The sequence below is a fragment of the Festucalex cinctus genome, chromosome 15 (genome assembly GCF_051991245.1).
Source record: "Festucalex cinctus isolate MCC-2025b chromosome 15, RoL_Fcin_1.0, whole genome shotgun sequence".
Classification (NCBI taxonomy): Eukaryota; Metazoa; Chordata; class Actinopteri; order Syngnathiformes; family Syngnathidae; genus Festucalex; species Festucalex cinctus.
The window spans coordinates 15,514,055-15,530,462 of NC_135425.1; the positions used below are offsets into that span (position 1 = coordinate 15,514,055).

Sequence of the window (16,408 nt, forward strand, 5' to 3'; positions counted from 1 at the left end):
GCGCAGGGGACAGAATAATGATAATGGAGTTGAAAATGAAAAAGAGTGGTGGGGAGTGAGGCACTGTGAAAGAGGACAATGGAAGTATAAATGAATTGTAATCCCTGCTCATGTTATGATGTCGTATGAGAGAGCAAGTCAGTCAGTTTTCCACTTAATAGTCATAAAATAACACTAAATAATAATCACCATCAATGGTTACTCATGAGTGATGTCATCTTATGCTTCTTTAGACTCAATATTCTCACTTCCTTTACGTTTCTCAACACGTCCAATTATTGCTGGCGATTGCTAGAATCAATAATTCCAACTTTTCTTCAACTGTATGACCTTCTCAGGTGTCAGAGACTCGGTGTCCCACACCACTCAACCCGGCAACCCCTCCCACACAGCAGAACCTCCAGTCCTGCTGGACCTCCCAGTAAACAGATCGTCTGTCTTGTAAGTAGACGATCCGCCTGCATTTAATGCAAACACCACCAACTAAGTCAAACACATGAAATGACCTTCACCTTTTTCATCTGTTATCCTCTTCTTCTTTTTCCCCCCCCTTTTTACTCTTCTGGTGTTCTGAAAAACAAATGTACACACTCCTGATCGATTCTCACCCTTACGCCTTATTTTTTGCGAACAGCCTTTGTGAAAGATATTGTAGTAAAGGTCGATGGTAAAATGAAGCTTCATGAAGCACTTGCAGTAGTTTTGACTCCTCTAGATGGTGCTCTTGTTTTAAAGATAAAGTCTAGTGCAACAGAACTTGATTAAATGTCCATTGCATCCTTAAACCAAGACTGGTATCTTTAGGAGTCAAAAAATATGTAATAAGTGCTTCATGAAGCTTCATTTGGAATTCTAACTGTCTGAAAGTATAATGCCCCACTAACAGCAGCTCAGTTCAAGTCCTGAAAGTGCCATGTCCATCTTACGGCGGAACAAATGATCCTCATCAGCTCAACATAAAAGCACAAAAGCAAGGTGTTAAGAAAATATATTAGCAGACCTCAGTCCGCTGAGCACCAAAGCAGTAACTCTGCTTGCTTTTTGGTTTCTCTTTGGATTTTTTTGTATTCCAAAGGTACAACCAGTCGGTAACAAATTAGGAATGTTCAACATCACTTTTTTCACAGATCAATACCAGTATGAATACTCAACTCCCCTGTTCTTTATTTAGTGATGGACAAATGAAGCTTCATGAAACACTTGTGATACTTTTTGACTCCTCTAGATTGGCACTCTTGGTTTAAAGATGTGGTGGAAATTTAATACATTTCTATTGCACTAGCATTTACCTTTTAAACCAAGAGCATCAACTGGATGAGTAAAAAAAATAAAATAAATAAATAGTGCTAGTGCTTCATGAAGCTTCATTTTCCCATCACTAAATTGGCCATAGTTTGACCCTGGACTACATGAAATCTATTTATGTTATGTAAAATCCAGACTCGACCGATAGTTGGAAGAATATACGATATGATCAGTAAATATGTGCAGGACACTAATTGGTCTAAACAGACATATGACCACTGTTAGTATTCTTTAGAAAACCCACAAGTGGGGCTTGATAAATTGCATCCCTTTCAGCACGCAAACAATAACGCCTTGGGTTGCTGTCAAGCAGCCACAATGCAAACCCTCTTGCGCTTTGATATGTTAATTATCAGCCGAAGCAGGCTGAATCCTGTTCAAGTTATTAGACTTGATTGGAATGAAGCGTGTGTACTACTGTAGGTCTGAAGAAATACATTGACAGCCGCACAAGTCCATTTTAATGAATATAATAACAATGTGGAGCCCCTAGTAATCAATCAGACAAGAAAATCCTGCTTCCTCTCTATAATGAGCTTTCTCCCATGTGGCCCGAGGTCGGGCAAGCTGCCTCTTTTCACGAGCACGGTCTCAATATTTGACCACTAGGCAGCAGTGTTGTGTCAACAGAGCTGTGTTTGTTTAGAATATAGGCGAGCCGACTGCCTCCCACGCACAGTGGCGGCCCTGTGGGTCTAATGGCTTCATCATTGGCAGGCCAGCCACGTCACTACTTGAAATCACTGATTATCCTAGTGGATAAATGCACTTTGGGGTGTGGGGCAAGCTTGTCAGCATGAGAGCATCTCGCCCAGTGTTTAGCCCATTTGACACATCCACTCACATGCACACTTTTCTCACTAGGTGGCTGCAATTATTTATGTATTTATTTACATTTCCTTCCTGTATTGTCCATCCCACACAGGCTGGTGCGCGATTCCCCAGACAGATGCACTTTGACGCTGTTGCCCAAATCCTGTCAGGCGATTCATTTTTTTTTAACCGTAATTAATCGCATGACTTCAATAGTTAACTCACGATACAGTAATTTCATAATAATTCATAAAACTGAGTTAAAATTCAAAGATGTTCTGTACTATAAAAAAACAAGTGTGATATTCATTTGTGTTGAGGTCATTTTTCTGCCACTAGATGGCATAATTGCATTTGTAAGACATTGGTGCAGTTTTCTTTTTATATTAAGAGCTATCTAATCTTGAATATGAAGTAACTTGTGAAATTCTGTACATTTTTAAAATTGCAAAATACAACTTGACTCTAGTCTCCACAAACATACGCGTTATTATTCAATTTATTACTGCTAAATTTTGACGTGGACGTGTCTGCTGCGTTGCGACTGGAATTCTCCCAGTGCCGGCTTTCCAATTAAGGGGCGGTCATTAACTCATTTGCTCCGAAAAACGTATAAATACGTTCTGTTCAGTATTTGAAGTGTCCCAAAGACGTATTTATACGTTTTTAATGCTTTTTTTTTTTATGCTAGAGCATACAGAAGGCTTTATGCAGCCTCTCAAACTGCAGAGAACAGGTGAAGGAATGGTAGTAATTACAAAACCGGCCAGCAGGTGGCAGCAGAGTATAAGAGATCAACCAGGGTCATGCTGAAGACCAAATGATTACCCCACAATTCAAAACAAATTTGTGAATAATGATAAAACTTAGCTATATTCTAACGCTAATTGCTGCAAAACGTAAACAGATCGAAATAAACTACATTTTCTCATAAAAGAAGAGACTCTAATCTTTCTTTTGGTTCCATTTTTTCTAACAATAAAACACAATATTCTGTGGGCTTTGCAAAATCAGTCAAAATCCAGTAAAAAAAAAAAAAAAGGGGGTTGCTTCAGTGAATATGGCTGGGAGAGAATGAGTTAATCGTGTGTTTAAAAAAAAATTGTGGCATTAAAGGAACTTTAAATTTACTAAAAATTAAAACACTAATTTTGACACCCCTAATTGATTTACTTTTTTTTTTTTGACATTTCCTTCCTCTATTGTCCATCCCACACAGGCTGGTGCGCGATTCCCCAGACAGATGCGCCGGTCATTTTGACGCCGTTGCCCAAATCCGAGGGGAGGCCTTCTTTTTCAAAGGTACTTAAAGCTGAAAGGGAGCATGTGTACAAGACAAGCGGACCGCCGCTTGGCAGATGATTGTGAGCGAGAGACAAAGAAGAGGTGAAAGGAGATAAATTGAAAGGAAGAGACAGGCTTGTGGGCGATCCGGCGATCAATAGGAAGCCAAGTGATGTGTTGCTCCCAGCACGCTCCTCACACACCATCAGTGAATTTAACGCTCTAAACAAAATGCTCCAACAGGCGCAGGGCTGCCTCGCTTTAGACGTATTATCTGTTTAATGCCCGATGTGTCTTTGCTTGCTCATTAGCTCGAGTGACTAATATGTCTGCAGAATAGCTCGCCAAAATGTGTTTAATAAGGTCATACTGCATTTATTAACTGAAGTTTAGCCTCGTGTTAATATGCAACAGTGCTGACGCTGAGCACAAATTCAGAGTGGGAAGCATAACCCGCCGTACATATGTTGTTAAATTAATACCATATTTGATTATATTCATATTGAATGAAAACATTCCTGTTGTTTTCATGGGCGTGTGCTCTCTGTTTAATCATCCATAAATATAATTGAAAAGGAAATGGGTAATATAAGGTCAGCAGTATGTGTTTAATTAGAACAATATATTTACATGATAGAAGTATGTTGTAGGGGAATTTTAAGATTCTAAATTCTACCAGCTGAAATGGTGCACGTGACCTGAGGGAGCATTTTTTTTTGTTTTGTTTTTAAGCTGCACTGGAATAAAGTGTAATTGCACATCCACTGCAGTAGGTGGCAACGGCGCTCTCACTGTCAGTGTGCAAGGAGTATTAGTTCCTATTCAGAAGAGTACTAAAGCGATTTTATAGGCAAATGATACTACTGTATTTATAGTCATCACGAAGAGTTGGGGGGGGCATAATATTTCCTTCCTCCTGGGTGGGGTGCAGGTAGTAGGGGTGTTACAAAAATTAATTGAGAAGAACTTAAGTAAGACCTCAAAGGAAAATAAATGCAGCAAATAGAATACTGAATCGAGTAATATAGTCCATACGTCCATTTTCTATAATATAATTTCGAAAAACAAAACAAATTTTTTTGACGACAACTGGACTTTTTGTGCGGTTATGCAGCATTGATAGTCAAATGATCACCCATGTTTACTACTGTGCCTACTTTGACATTGGACAGTCTATGTTGATATTTGATATCGATATTTTGATTGAGATGCCACCCAGAGTAAATGCCTGTTCGCACGTGGTGACACTGAATACGTTTAATGCAGTTAATAACCATTTCAACACCTAAATATTGACAATATTCGGGTTTTGAAAGGCCATGTAAACACGCGTAATAAACCCGAATATGGTCTTAGTCGAGTTTTTATTTTATTTTATTCTTGATCCGGGTTCAGATCAGGATTGTTGTCAGGCATGCTGATGAGCTGATTAGTTGTGCTAGTGGAGAGAAACATCTAAAACCTGCAGGACTCCGGACCTCGAGGACGGAAATTGGTGAATCCTGTTCTAGATTATTGATGAACGCTATCGGTGAACGTAACATTCATTCGTGTTCTGTGCATGGGCTATTCACAAGGAATCTTGGACTTTTAAGTACAAGGGCGACTTGTATGCGCGTCGGCCATCTTACTTTGGCAATCGCTAAGCGAGTCTAAGTTGAGTGAATACATTTCTACACAAAGTTCCCATCTTTTTTTTGTTTTTTGTTTTGTTTTGTTTTTGCCCTATGTGTATATATACAAAGTGTATAGTGCAAAACTAGTGAAGTGAGTAAGAGGAGCGACCAGCGGGGCCTCTTCCAACCCGGCGGGTGCAGGAGGCTGGATATTGATTGCATGTAAACATTCCAAGCAAACTTCTTAATTCTGTCGCTTCCTGTCGCAGGAAAATATTTCTGGCGTCTAACACGAGAGAAGAACCTGGTGTCTCTGCGTCCGGCGCAGATCCATCGATTCTGGAGAGGCCTCCCCCCCAGCGTCGACAGCGTGGACGCCGTTTACGAGAGGCCCGGCGATCACAAAATCGTCTTTTTTAAAGGTGCAGAACAGACGTGCTAACCGCTAATTCACAATGATGCCCTGCTGTTTTTTTTTTATGTTACCACATAAACTAACCAACCTTCAACATTTTATCTTTATCCATCTTCTCTAGGTCTAAAGTACTGGGTATTTAAAGACAATATTGTGGAGGAGGGTTACCCGCGTCCAATCAGCGACTTCGGCCTGCCGTTGGAGGGCGTGGACGCGGCTTTTGTGTGGCTCCACAACGAGAAGACGTACTTCTTCAAGGACAACCGCTACTGGCGCTACGACGACCACCTGAGACGCATGGATCTGGGCTACCCGAAGGACAGCACGCTGTGGAAGGGCCTGCCCCCGCACCTGGATGACGCCATGAGGTGGTCTGATGGTGAGTCATTACACTCTTTTCTGGGTCAAAAAGAAGCCAACTTTTTGAGTTATTTAACCCAAAACATTGGATCAAACAAATAATCCAAAAACAACTGTTTTGTAGGTTACCCAATATTTTGGGTTAATTGAGTAACCCAATTTAATTGGGTAAAAAAATGAACTGACCCAACTTTTTGTGTTATTTAACACAAAAACTTGAGCCAAATTAAAATAATAACACACAAAGCAACCGAATCTTTTTGGGTTGTTTTGTGGGTTTTTCATTTCACCCAACTTTTGGGGTTAAATAATTCAAAAAGTTGGGTTGGTTTAATTTTAATTTTAATGTTAACACAATTAACCCCAAAAAATAAAGCAACCCAACTTTTTGAGTTATTTAACCCAAAAAGGGTCAAATTAAATTAATAACCCACAAAGTAACCCAATTACAGTGTATTTTTTTGTTTTTTGTTTTTTTTTTTGTTGGGGGGGTGTAATCATTTCAATCACAATTTTTTGGGTCAATTGAATAACCCAAAAATGGGTCAAATTAAATTAATAACCCACAAAGCCACCCAATTACAGTTTACTTTATAGTTTTCTCTTTTTTTATATATCATTTGACCACTACTTTTTGGGTTAATTGAATAACCCAAAAAATGGGTCAGTCCCTTTTTGATCTAATTTGGCTCGTTTATGAGCCAACTATTTTTAGAGTGTACGTTCTTAAAACACTGTAATAGGCTAGCAACCAGTTCAGGGTGTACCCCGCCTACTGCCCGAAGCCGGCTGGGATAGGCTCCAGCACCCCCCACGACCCTTATGAGGAGTAAGCGGTTAAGAAAATGGATGAATGGATGAATGGATGGATGGATGGATGGATGGATGGATGGATGGATGGATGGATGGATGGATGGATGGATGGATGGATTCTTAAAACTGCTGGGTCAAGAACCCACTTGGGTCCAAATTTGGATGATCTATTAACGTGTCCATTTGACCCAACTTTCTGAATGGTTTTGTATAAATCAACCCAGTTTAAAGTTGTGTTAAATTAATTCAAGTTACTTTCTGACTTAACCTTTCTGAATGGTTTGGTATAAAACAAAAACCCATTTTTTTGTACAAAACAACCCAAAGTTGAATCAAATTGGCCCAAGTTATTGTCTCTGTCCAATTTCTGACCCACCTGTTTTTAGAGTAAAAGGAGCTCTAATTCAGATAACTCACTCTATTAGTCACTTCAATTAGTCGTTTGGTGTATCTCGCTAATAAAGTTTTGCCTTACGGTGGCACAAGATAGCCGCATTAGCGTCGACCTAAACAATCTGAAGTCATGCAATCCCCAGTTCGGATTTATGAACATACTCTGAGCTACATTATGACAAAAGTCATCTTATTAAGTTTGAATCTGACTCTTTAATGTTTTGGGTTTCAATTTAATGCAAAGCTACAAAGTTTGCAGACATATTGAAGTAAGTAGTAACATTTAGCGAGCCAACAACCTTTGCCTTCCATTTATGTGATTGATTCGTCTGATGAGATTAACCTTTGATAAGGCACTTGTGAGGGTCTTCAGAACTGGCACGAAAACAACTAATTAGCAGGAGCTGCTCTCGGGCTCTTTGGCTGACTTTGGAATGGCGCTCCAAAGCGGTGTACCACATCTGAAGTTCCGCTCAGGTGTACATCGGAGCATGTTGTTTCTTAAAAATGTTTTCCAGCTCCAGTTTGCTGATGTTTTTGGAAATGAGAGCGGGCCAAACGGGAATGAAAAGTTATTACACACCTGCAATGTAAGAAGGAGTTCTCCGAAAAGACAAATGATTACAAAAATCTTTTGAATATATCTCTGTGAAGGGCTACAGATGGAAATGAGCTCCACTCGGCATACATCTTCCTAATTAAGGTTGTTTGCGCCGAGTCCCTGCCAAATAACCTTAAAAAATGCTCCTTGAAACTTTGCCTGTTCACATAAAGGTTTTATCGTGGTTACAGTTTGACCCTGAAACTAGTGAATTCATTTTACATTATTTACTATGAGGAAATATACGATGATCCAAACAGCTGAATGGCTTGTGCTCGGACTTCCAAGGTGTATTATTAAAATCATTAAAGTTGACCCCTTTTCAGAGCAATTAAGTTCAATTGAATCATTTCCAACAGCACACCTGATGATCTTTCACGCCACACCGGTTGCGAATCACTGGCTTGAGAGTCTATCAACGTGAGCACACATTCATTTATACTCCGCCAGCCAGTTTTGGCAAAGGGAATTCGAGGCCAATGAAGGCGTTAATCTGCCTTCACGTTGATTCATGAGCACGGGGTAAAGCGATCGCTAAGGCAGTGAGGAGGTACTAATATGGAGGTAAAGGGAGAATCGTCATTAATTACAGTACCGGTGCCTCGACTTACACATTTAATTACATCCGTGACTGGGCTCGTAACTCAAGACACTTATTTGAAATCATCTTTGCCTCTTGAAATGAATGGAAGTGCCATTCGCCTATTCCAGGCTCACATTGTGCTCCTTGGCCACCAGAGGGCAGTGTGATACAGAGACTCACAACAGCAAGCTGCAGTAATTCAAAAGTTTTTTTGCCGAGGATAAAGAATATATGTCTGTGATTACTGTCTGTCTACAGCTGCACTGTTTGTGCTCAACTTCAAATATCAGTTGCTGTCACGAAATGTAGAATATGGATGCACCCAATGGCGGAGAAACAAGGCAGGGAGACAACAGGAAAGGCAACGCGAGTTACTTTATTGACAACAAAGATGGGACGGAACGTGAGAGGACTGATCACTAAGATCAAACCGGGCAAGGGGAAACAGGTAGCCATGATGGGGCGGGACATGAGCGGACTGATCGCCATAACTGGACTGAATGTGGCGCGACTTGGCTTGGACGTGGGAGACTTGGCTTGGATGGGGGAAACTCGACTTGACGTGGGGAAACTCGACTTGACGTGGGGAAACTCGACTTGACGTGGGGAAACTCGACTTGACGTGGGGAAACTCGGCTTAACGTGGGGAAACTTGGCTTAACGTGGGGAAACTCGAGTTGACGGGGGGGGGGAACTCGGCTTGATGGGAAGGGAAACTCGACTTGACGTGGGGAAACTCGACTTGACGTGGGGAAACTCGACTTGACGTGGGGAAACTCGACTTGACGTGGGGAAACTCGACTTGACGTGGGGAAACTCGACTTGACGTGGGGAAACTCGGCTTGACGTGGGGAAACTCGACTTGACGTGGGGAAACTCGACTTGACGTGGGGAAACTCGACTTGACGTGGGGAAACTCGACTTGACGTGGGGAAACTCGGCTTGACGTGGGGAAACTCGGCTTGACGTGGGGAAACTCGGCTTGACGTGGGGAAACTCGGCTTGACGTGGGGAAACTCGGCTTGACGTGGGGAAACTCGGCTTGACGTGGGGAAACTCGGCTTGACGTGGGGAAACTCGGCTTGGCGTGGGGAAACTTGACTTGACGGGGGGAAACTCGACGGCAAATACCAGCACACAACATGACAAGACAAAACAATGCTCCCACACCGCATGAACAAACACCACTGACTAAATACACCAACACTAACGAGACACTAACAAGACACACCTGGGAAACACAATAGGCTGAGGGCACTGATTGGTCACACATGCTGGGAAGGGAAGACACACGCAGGCGGACGAGGTTGACTATGACGAGGTTAACTATGGGAGAACTCAGGACAAGACACTACAAACACCTAAAACCAAACAAAACCTAACCACACGGAACCAAAACATGACAGTTGCTTATTATGATGTGACATTGATGCTATTTGTTAGCCCCTTTACTGTGCTAGCATTAAGCTAGCGAACACTCCTTAGGTCTTCTGCTTATCAGTATTAGTTATTCTGGTGGTGCTAGTATTTCTGAGGTGTAAAAAATTTTGACATCCACTTCTTTAGAGTGATTGTAAATTATTTACTCGCATCTTTGTGTATCATACACCCGAAGGCTGTTTTCAACAAATCCCACTGAATCTGGCGTTCCCTATCTATCCCCGCTCAGGTTCGTCTTACTTCTTCAAGGGGAAAGAGTACTGGCGCGTGCCCAACAGCGACATGGAGGTGGAGGCGGATTACCCCCGCCTCATCGCCAAGGACTGGCTGCTGTGCACCGACATGCAATCGGACTCGCCGGGCGCCGAGGCCAAGAGCACCGAGAGTCGGGTCAACGTGCACCCTCGCCCGGACCACGCCGAGAACGGCTACGAGGTGTGCTCCTGCACCTCGGATAGCGCCTCGCCTTTAGGGGTCCGGCCCTCTCTGTCCCTTTTGTGGCTGCTGCCGCCCCTCTGGACGCTCTGGTTGGCCTTTCGACCTCTACCGCTATGATGCCAAAAGACAGGATGTACTTGCGACTCACTGGTGGACGCTCAACACGGAACTTTCTCTTTATATCAGAACTAATTTGCTCTTGTTTCTCTCTTATTTATTTCTCAAGCCATGTGATGTTTCTCTAAAAGCCTTGCAGTATACGTTGTGCATACTGTACAGTTATCATACAAGGTACACTTCAATCCATTCTTAATGACAAAGGTTCATGCTTTAAAAGTGAGCCTATATGAAGTGTTGGAGCAGCTACTTTAAGTAAAGATGTTAGCGTCATGAAACAAACTCATAGCAAGGAGGGATTTTGAGAAAAGAGACACGCAAACTGGTAAAGGAGCAGTTTGACCTTTTTCAAAAGACAATGTGTGATTGCTAAATCCAATTAATGAAAGGCTATAAGGGCTGAAGACAGGAAATTATATTCGACTTTTGGCTTTTAAGCGCCCCACCAGTTTTGCTTAAGTTCACTAATTAAAGTGTTATTCTCCTCAAAAGTACAACCAATTCTACAGAACTTTCACAAATTCAAATGTGTTAATAATATTTCTAATAAAACAATAAATAAAAAAAGTATTAGAAACAGATATATACATATATAAATGTATAAATTAAATGTTTAAAAGGAACCACCTGTGCCTAAATATGAGAGATTGCTATTAATTATGAAATATAATGTCCTTAAGATGATCTATTCAAATTAAATATTGATAGTAATGCAGAACGTATGTATAATGGTAAAGGTCTATAGTTAAAAAATGTAAAGGGCATAATTCTCTGATATTGTCATGTTTTTTTTTTTTTTTGTTTGTTTGTTTTTTTTTGTTTTTTTTTGTTTTGTTTTTTTCAGAAATCAGAAATACAGTATGCCCTCCCCTTGGCATACAAGTAGGGATGGGCGAGTACCGATACCAGGTATCAGTACCGGGCCGATGCTCTCCCTTATTTCAAGGTGTAGGTACCCGCAACGCCCTCTTGTGGCTGTTTCATGATCAGGAACTACAAGAATAGAAAATTGCCATTATTTTCATTCAATTTTAAGGAAAATACTATATTGGAATACTTAGGTCGTTCTTTAAAATTATCAGTCATTGAATTTTTGGGAAATTGTATGCGTCAAAAGCACTGCTGCTATCAGTACTTGGTATCTGTCGACTCGAGAATTGAGTACTGGTATTGGTCTGGAAAAAAAGAGAAGTGGTTTTGAACGTCCTTTTGAAAAGCCCTCAACTACTCAGGCAAGGCTATCATTGGCCCTCCCTTATGCCCAAATAAGGGCATTAGAGGCCCTCAATTATTGACCCTCACTCTGCCATGTAGAGACAACAAAGACCTCTTGTTGTCCATACAAGGAGAATAAAAGACGTCCCTTTCCATATAAGGAAATCGAAAGTTCTCACTTGCCCATATAAGGACAGGAAAAGCTCTTGGTGCCCATATAAGGACATTAAAGAGCCTAAATTTCCCTATAAGTAAATTAAACAGCCTCCATGTGCCTATATAAGGACATGAAAAGTCCTCCTCTTTGCCCATATTAGGGCAAACAGGCCCTCCTGTTGACCATATAAGGGCATTCTTACCTAAGAAAGACAGTGATGAATTCCAAAAACTTGTTGGAAAAAGTGCACTAGTAGAATTTAATTGCATTTTTTTAGGCTCCCTGCCATGCTATTTAAAACATCCCAAAATTCTCCCAACTTACCTCCAGACCACATTCTGGTGGTGGCAATTGATTGGGTTTTGACAGAAGGCATTTAGTTTTATCCCATGTGACAGGAGAAGCTTCCAGAAAGCGTTAAACCCGTCCAACATGGCGGCATTCAAGAATATAGTCGTTGATGTGTGGGAGCTGACTGACATTTTGACATGTATCTGACAGGCGAATGCAACCCTTGCATGTACTGCTGAGATTGTTAGCTTTACAGGTGTCACCGCGTTGACTCATATCTCACGCTGGAGACCAACCAGTGACTTCTTTCTTCATTCCGACAGATGCATTCTGGGACCTTCCGTGTCATCATTCCTCCCGCTTGTTAGAGCACAGAACTTTTTTTTTTTGTTCTCGGATCATTTTCAGCCGCGCCGTAGACAGAAGCAGAAGCTTGGTTGTATTTTTCTAACAGTAATGGATGCTTCTTGTTTGCAAAGCTTTCTTCCCCTCACCGCTGAACTCTTTTTAAGCTCGCAACTGGATTCCCCCCCGAAGATTTCGCTCGAACAATGAGCTGCAATTTGAAAGCTAGAAACAAGTATATTTCAATTGTTCCTAGTGGAGTGTATATTTCAAGGTGTGTTTTATAATGTAAGATATTTTTGTAAGAAAATAAATCTCACACTGTTTGGAGAATTGTTGTTAAGACTTTTTCTTTTTTGAGAAGTATTGTAAAATGACAAAAAAAAAAAAGTTGAGCCATGATAGTCTTTCAGAGTCATCTGATAATCAGGCCTTCAGTATGTAGCATGATTCAGGAGTCAAAAATTGCAAAATGACATCAAACTCTGAGGAATTTTAGGTGAGTAGAATACAAGTCCAGAATTTGGTGGACAAAATTGCTCAGATCAACTTTGCCTCTCAGTTTCTTTGTTTTTTTCTAATATTTGTTGTTTGTGTGTACAGTGAACCCCGGGCCCTAAAAGTCCTGAGTAACTCGCGGCCCTCCAATAAAGGTATTGTAATTGTCTAAAGAAGCCACAAGATGGCATTAAAGGACTACTCGAATAAAGCTAATCAAATCATTTCAACACGCAAAAGGTTCACAATACACATTTTGCTAGTGATGCGGAAATGAAGCTTCATGAAGCACTTGTGATATTTTTTTTACTCCTCTAGAGGGCACTATTGGTTTAAATATGTAGTACAAATTGAATCACGAGCCTTTATCTTCTATCACCAGTAAGGAGTAAAAAAATATATATACTGTATATTGCAAGTGCTTCATGAAGCTTCATTTTCCCCATCACTACTTTTGCTATTAACATCTGTTATTATAAAGGCTTTTACATAAAACATTATTTGAGGTCTGAGGCAATGTTGAAAGGCCTTAGCCAACGACTGACTGTCATAAATAAAAATATAAAATAATATATATTAAAAATATATGTAAAAAATAAATATTATATAATATAAAAATACTGAACACAACCCTTGTCGAGTGGAGCATTTCATTATGATTGCCCTCAACCTTCTCCCTTCACACCTTCCCAAACCAAGCTGTGACACCACTACTGCATAAGAGCACCAATTTCAGCAGCCCTCTTGACACACTTGACTAGTGTTAATTAAGAAGCCCGACTCAGAGATTACAGCAGCTGGGATGAGACTGAAGATTGAGGAAGCAGGATAGGTTACTTCCAGCATTGGATTTCTATGATTTTGGCTGCTAATTTAATTTAAAATAATTGCAAGAATTAAAATTATATATATCTTCACTGATAGGAGCACAACTACCAAATTGTTTGATTAGTTTCATTCTTCTAGTTTAGAAGAAGTCAAATAACATGAATATATCCAGAAAAAAAAAAAAAAAAAGGATTTGCTTAATTAAGAAAAACTCCAGCGCCAATTTCAGAATGCAACTTTTCACTTTCCTTGTACTGCCTGGACTGGTCTCCATTCTTTAGAGTACTTTGAATAACCGAATGGCACATTTGTGCAGACTAATGAGGTAAAATTGCAATCGATGAAATTAGTGTGAAGCAGCTATAACGAACTGCAAAGTAGCATGAAGACAAGAAGATTAAAGTCTGTTTTCACTATTTTGGTCTAAGACAACATTGTACTTTAAGAGATTATCGTTTGCTGTCATAAAAGCATCCCAGTTGATTTGAGCCAACATCTGTTCACCCAGATGAGAACAACAGCAATTTTCATCTCATTTAAACACCTTTCGGCATTACTGTCCGACATCAGAATGATACCAGACGGCTGACAACTTTTTGCACTTTAAAATGTTAGACCTCTAACACAATGAAGAAAGGGGAAAAAAAAACTCATAATGTCAACAACAACAAAAAAGTGTTCATGCTGCTCTTGTCGAGTGTGGTGTACTTGATGATGGAGCGGCATGGCTCAGGTGGTAGAGTGGTTGTAAACTTGAAGGTTGTGGACCAGATGTCTTGTCGTTTTACCAAGGTTGAGTTGTTGGAGGCAAATTGAATTGCAAAAAACTCAGCTGTCAGAATGTGTGACCTCGGGTTTTGAAGGTGTCAGGACTTCAAAGAAGGGCTTCTCGGAGAATTTGGCCTCAAGTGAGGGTCACAATTTTTAACAGCTGTTATAAAATTGAGGTGAAACATTCAGCTGTCAGAATGTGTGATTGCGGGTTTTGAAGGCATCAAGGCTTAAAAGTAGGGTTTCAAGTGAGAGTTTGGCCTCAAGGCAGAGTCTGGATTTTTTAACAGCGGTTATAGCATTAGGTGAAAATTTCAGCTGTCAGAATGCGTGATGTCGGGCTTTAAAGATGTTAGGGCGTCAAATTAGGCTTTCAAGGGAGAGTTTGGCCTAAAGGCAGGGTCGGGAATTTAACAGCTGTTATAAAATTGAGGTGAAATTTCAGCTGTGAGAATGTGTGATTGTGGGTTTTGAAGGTGTCAGGGCTTCAAATTCGGGTTTGAAGGGAGAGTTTGGACTCAAGGCAGGGTCTGGATTTTTAACAGCTGTTATAAAATTAGCAAAGGCAAATTGAATTGAAAATTTTCAGCTGTCAGAATGTGTGAACTCGGCTTTTAAAGAAGTCAGGGTTTCAAAGTAGGGTTTCCAAGGAGAATTTGGTCTCAAGTCAGGGTACAGATTTTTAACAGCTGTTATAACATTTAGATGAAAATTTCAGCTGTCAGAATGTGTGGCCTCTGGTTTTAAAGACGTCAGGGCTTCAAATTAGGGTTTCAAGGAGAATGTGGCCTCAAAATTGAGTTGAAAAATTCAGCCGTCAGAATGTTTGATCTGAAGTTTTAAGTGGACAAAAAAGAATCAAAGTATCAAAATCAGCATCTGTCTCATAAAACTCCATATTGGTCAACCCCTGATCAGGATGATCTGTTTGTGGGATCTGCCAAACGGTCCCTTGCTGACTTTGATCAAAACAAGGGAAAATGCTCAAATTGGGCCCAATTACTGTTATGTGTACTGTATACCCCACTTAGGACTTTTGCACAGTATGGTAACACTCAGGAGGGCATACTGTTGTCAGCGAATTATTTTTTTCTAGATTTATTCATGTCATTCTGAAGTCCAAGTGTGATTAATGGTCCTCTCCCCACTCATGCATTTTTACAAACACAAAAAGCTGAAATCCAAATGCAGAAGCCTGTCGAAAGTCGAGTACAGCTCAGTGATGATGTAAAATGTTGTCCGTCCCCAAGGAGGTGTAGGCGTGACAGGGGCTCCTCAGAAAACCGATCATTTGACACACGTGTCAGACTTGTTCACGCTGTGTTTTGACAATCCTCAGTGGCCACATTCTAAGAAATTCAATCCGATTTTAGCCCACACAATCAGTGCAGGAAGGAAAGGCGCACCCTTTCATTTCCTGTCAGTCCAGACATGTTTGAACTTGAATATGACCTCGGTTGTCTTGAAATCTTGACACACTGCAGCATGATGGAAGGGTCAACAATCAAATGAAACATTATTCGATTGGAGTGATGAGGCCAATGGTGCTGATTCCTTTTGTTCTAATGTGTATTTTATACTTAATACAAAGTAGTCATTTAATTGAGAAATCATTGTACAATTGTAGAATTAATTATTAATTATTGCCTTGAAGAAATTTCGACAAAATGTAATGTATACACCCGTGACCTGAGTGAGGATATGCGGTTCAGAAAATGGGTGAATGATTGGATAATTTGATCACTGAATAGTTGCCGATTAATCGATTAATTTTGACACCGCTAGTATAAATTCTCATTGGTCTGTGGGGCATTTGAAGCTTCTGAACTCTGCCTAGCAACAAGAGTCTGTGACAACTTGGCAAGGGTATACCTTGGACTGGATGCCAGCCAATCACAGGAAAAAGTGACAACCATTTTCACATTTTCAGTCACATTTACACCGCCTACTGAATAGCTCAAATATGATTTCAGTTTTGCAATTATACAATGAATCAGGACTGACTCATGTCAGATAAACTGGAATTAAAAAACAACACTTATCAGCAGTGTTGTTTTTCTAGTATGTAGTCCGCCCATGTGGTTGTTTTTCATCTAAAAACACCACTTAGATAAGAATACCCGAA

General features: G+C 40.5%; 1 protein-coding gene across 3 annotated transcripts in view; it reads left to right on the top strand.

The window, feature by feature from the left end:
• mmp17a (matrix metallopeptidase 17a) overlaps positions 1 to 12,519 on the top strand; it is a 74,385-nt gene extending 61,866 nt beyond the window's left edge. For all 3 annotated transcript variants that reach the window (XM_077498040.1, XM_077498041.1, XM_077498042.1), the window contains 5 exons: positions 339 to 441; positions 3,338 to 3,420; positions 5,288 to 5,440; positions 5,555 to 5,812; positions 9,853 to 12,519. In XM_077498040.1, coding sequence (XP_077354166.1) covers positions 339 to 441; positions 3,338 to 3,420; positions 5,288 to 5,440; positions 5,555 to 5,812; positions 9,853 to 10,178 — 923 coding nt within the window. In that variant the 3' untranslated portion in view covers positions 10,179 to 12,519. The remainder of the gene's footprint in view (positions 1 to 338; positions 442 to 3,337; positions 3,421 to 5,287; positions 5,441 to 5,554; positions 5,813 to 9,852) is intronic.
• The last annotated feature ends 3,889 nt before the right edge of the window (positions 12,520 to 16,408 follow it).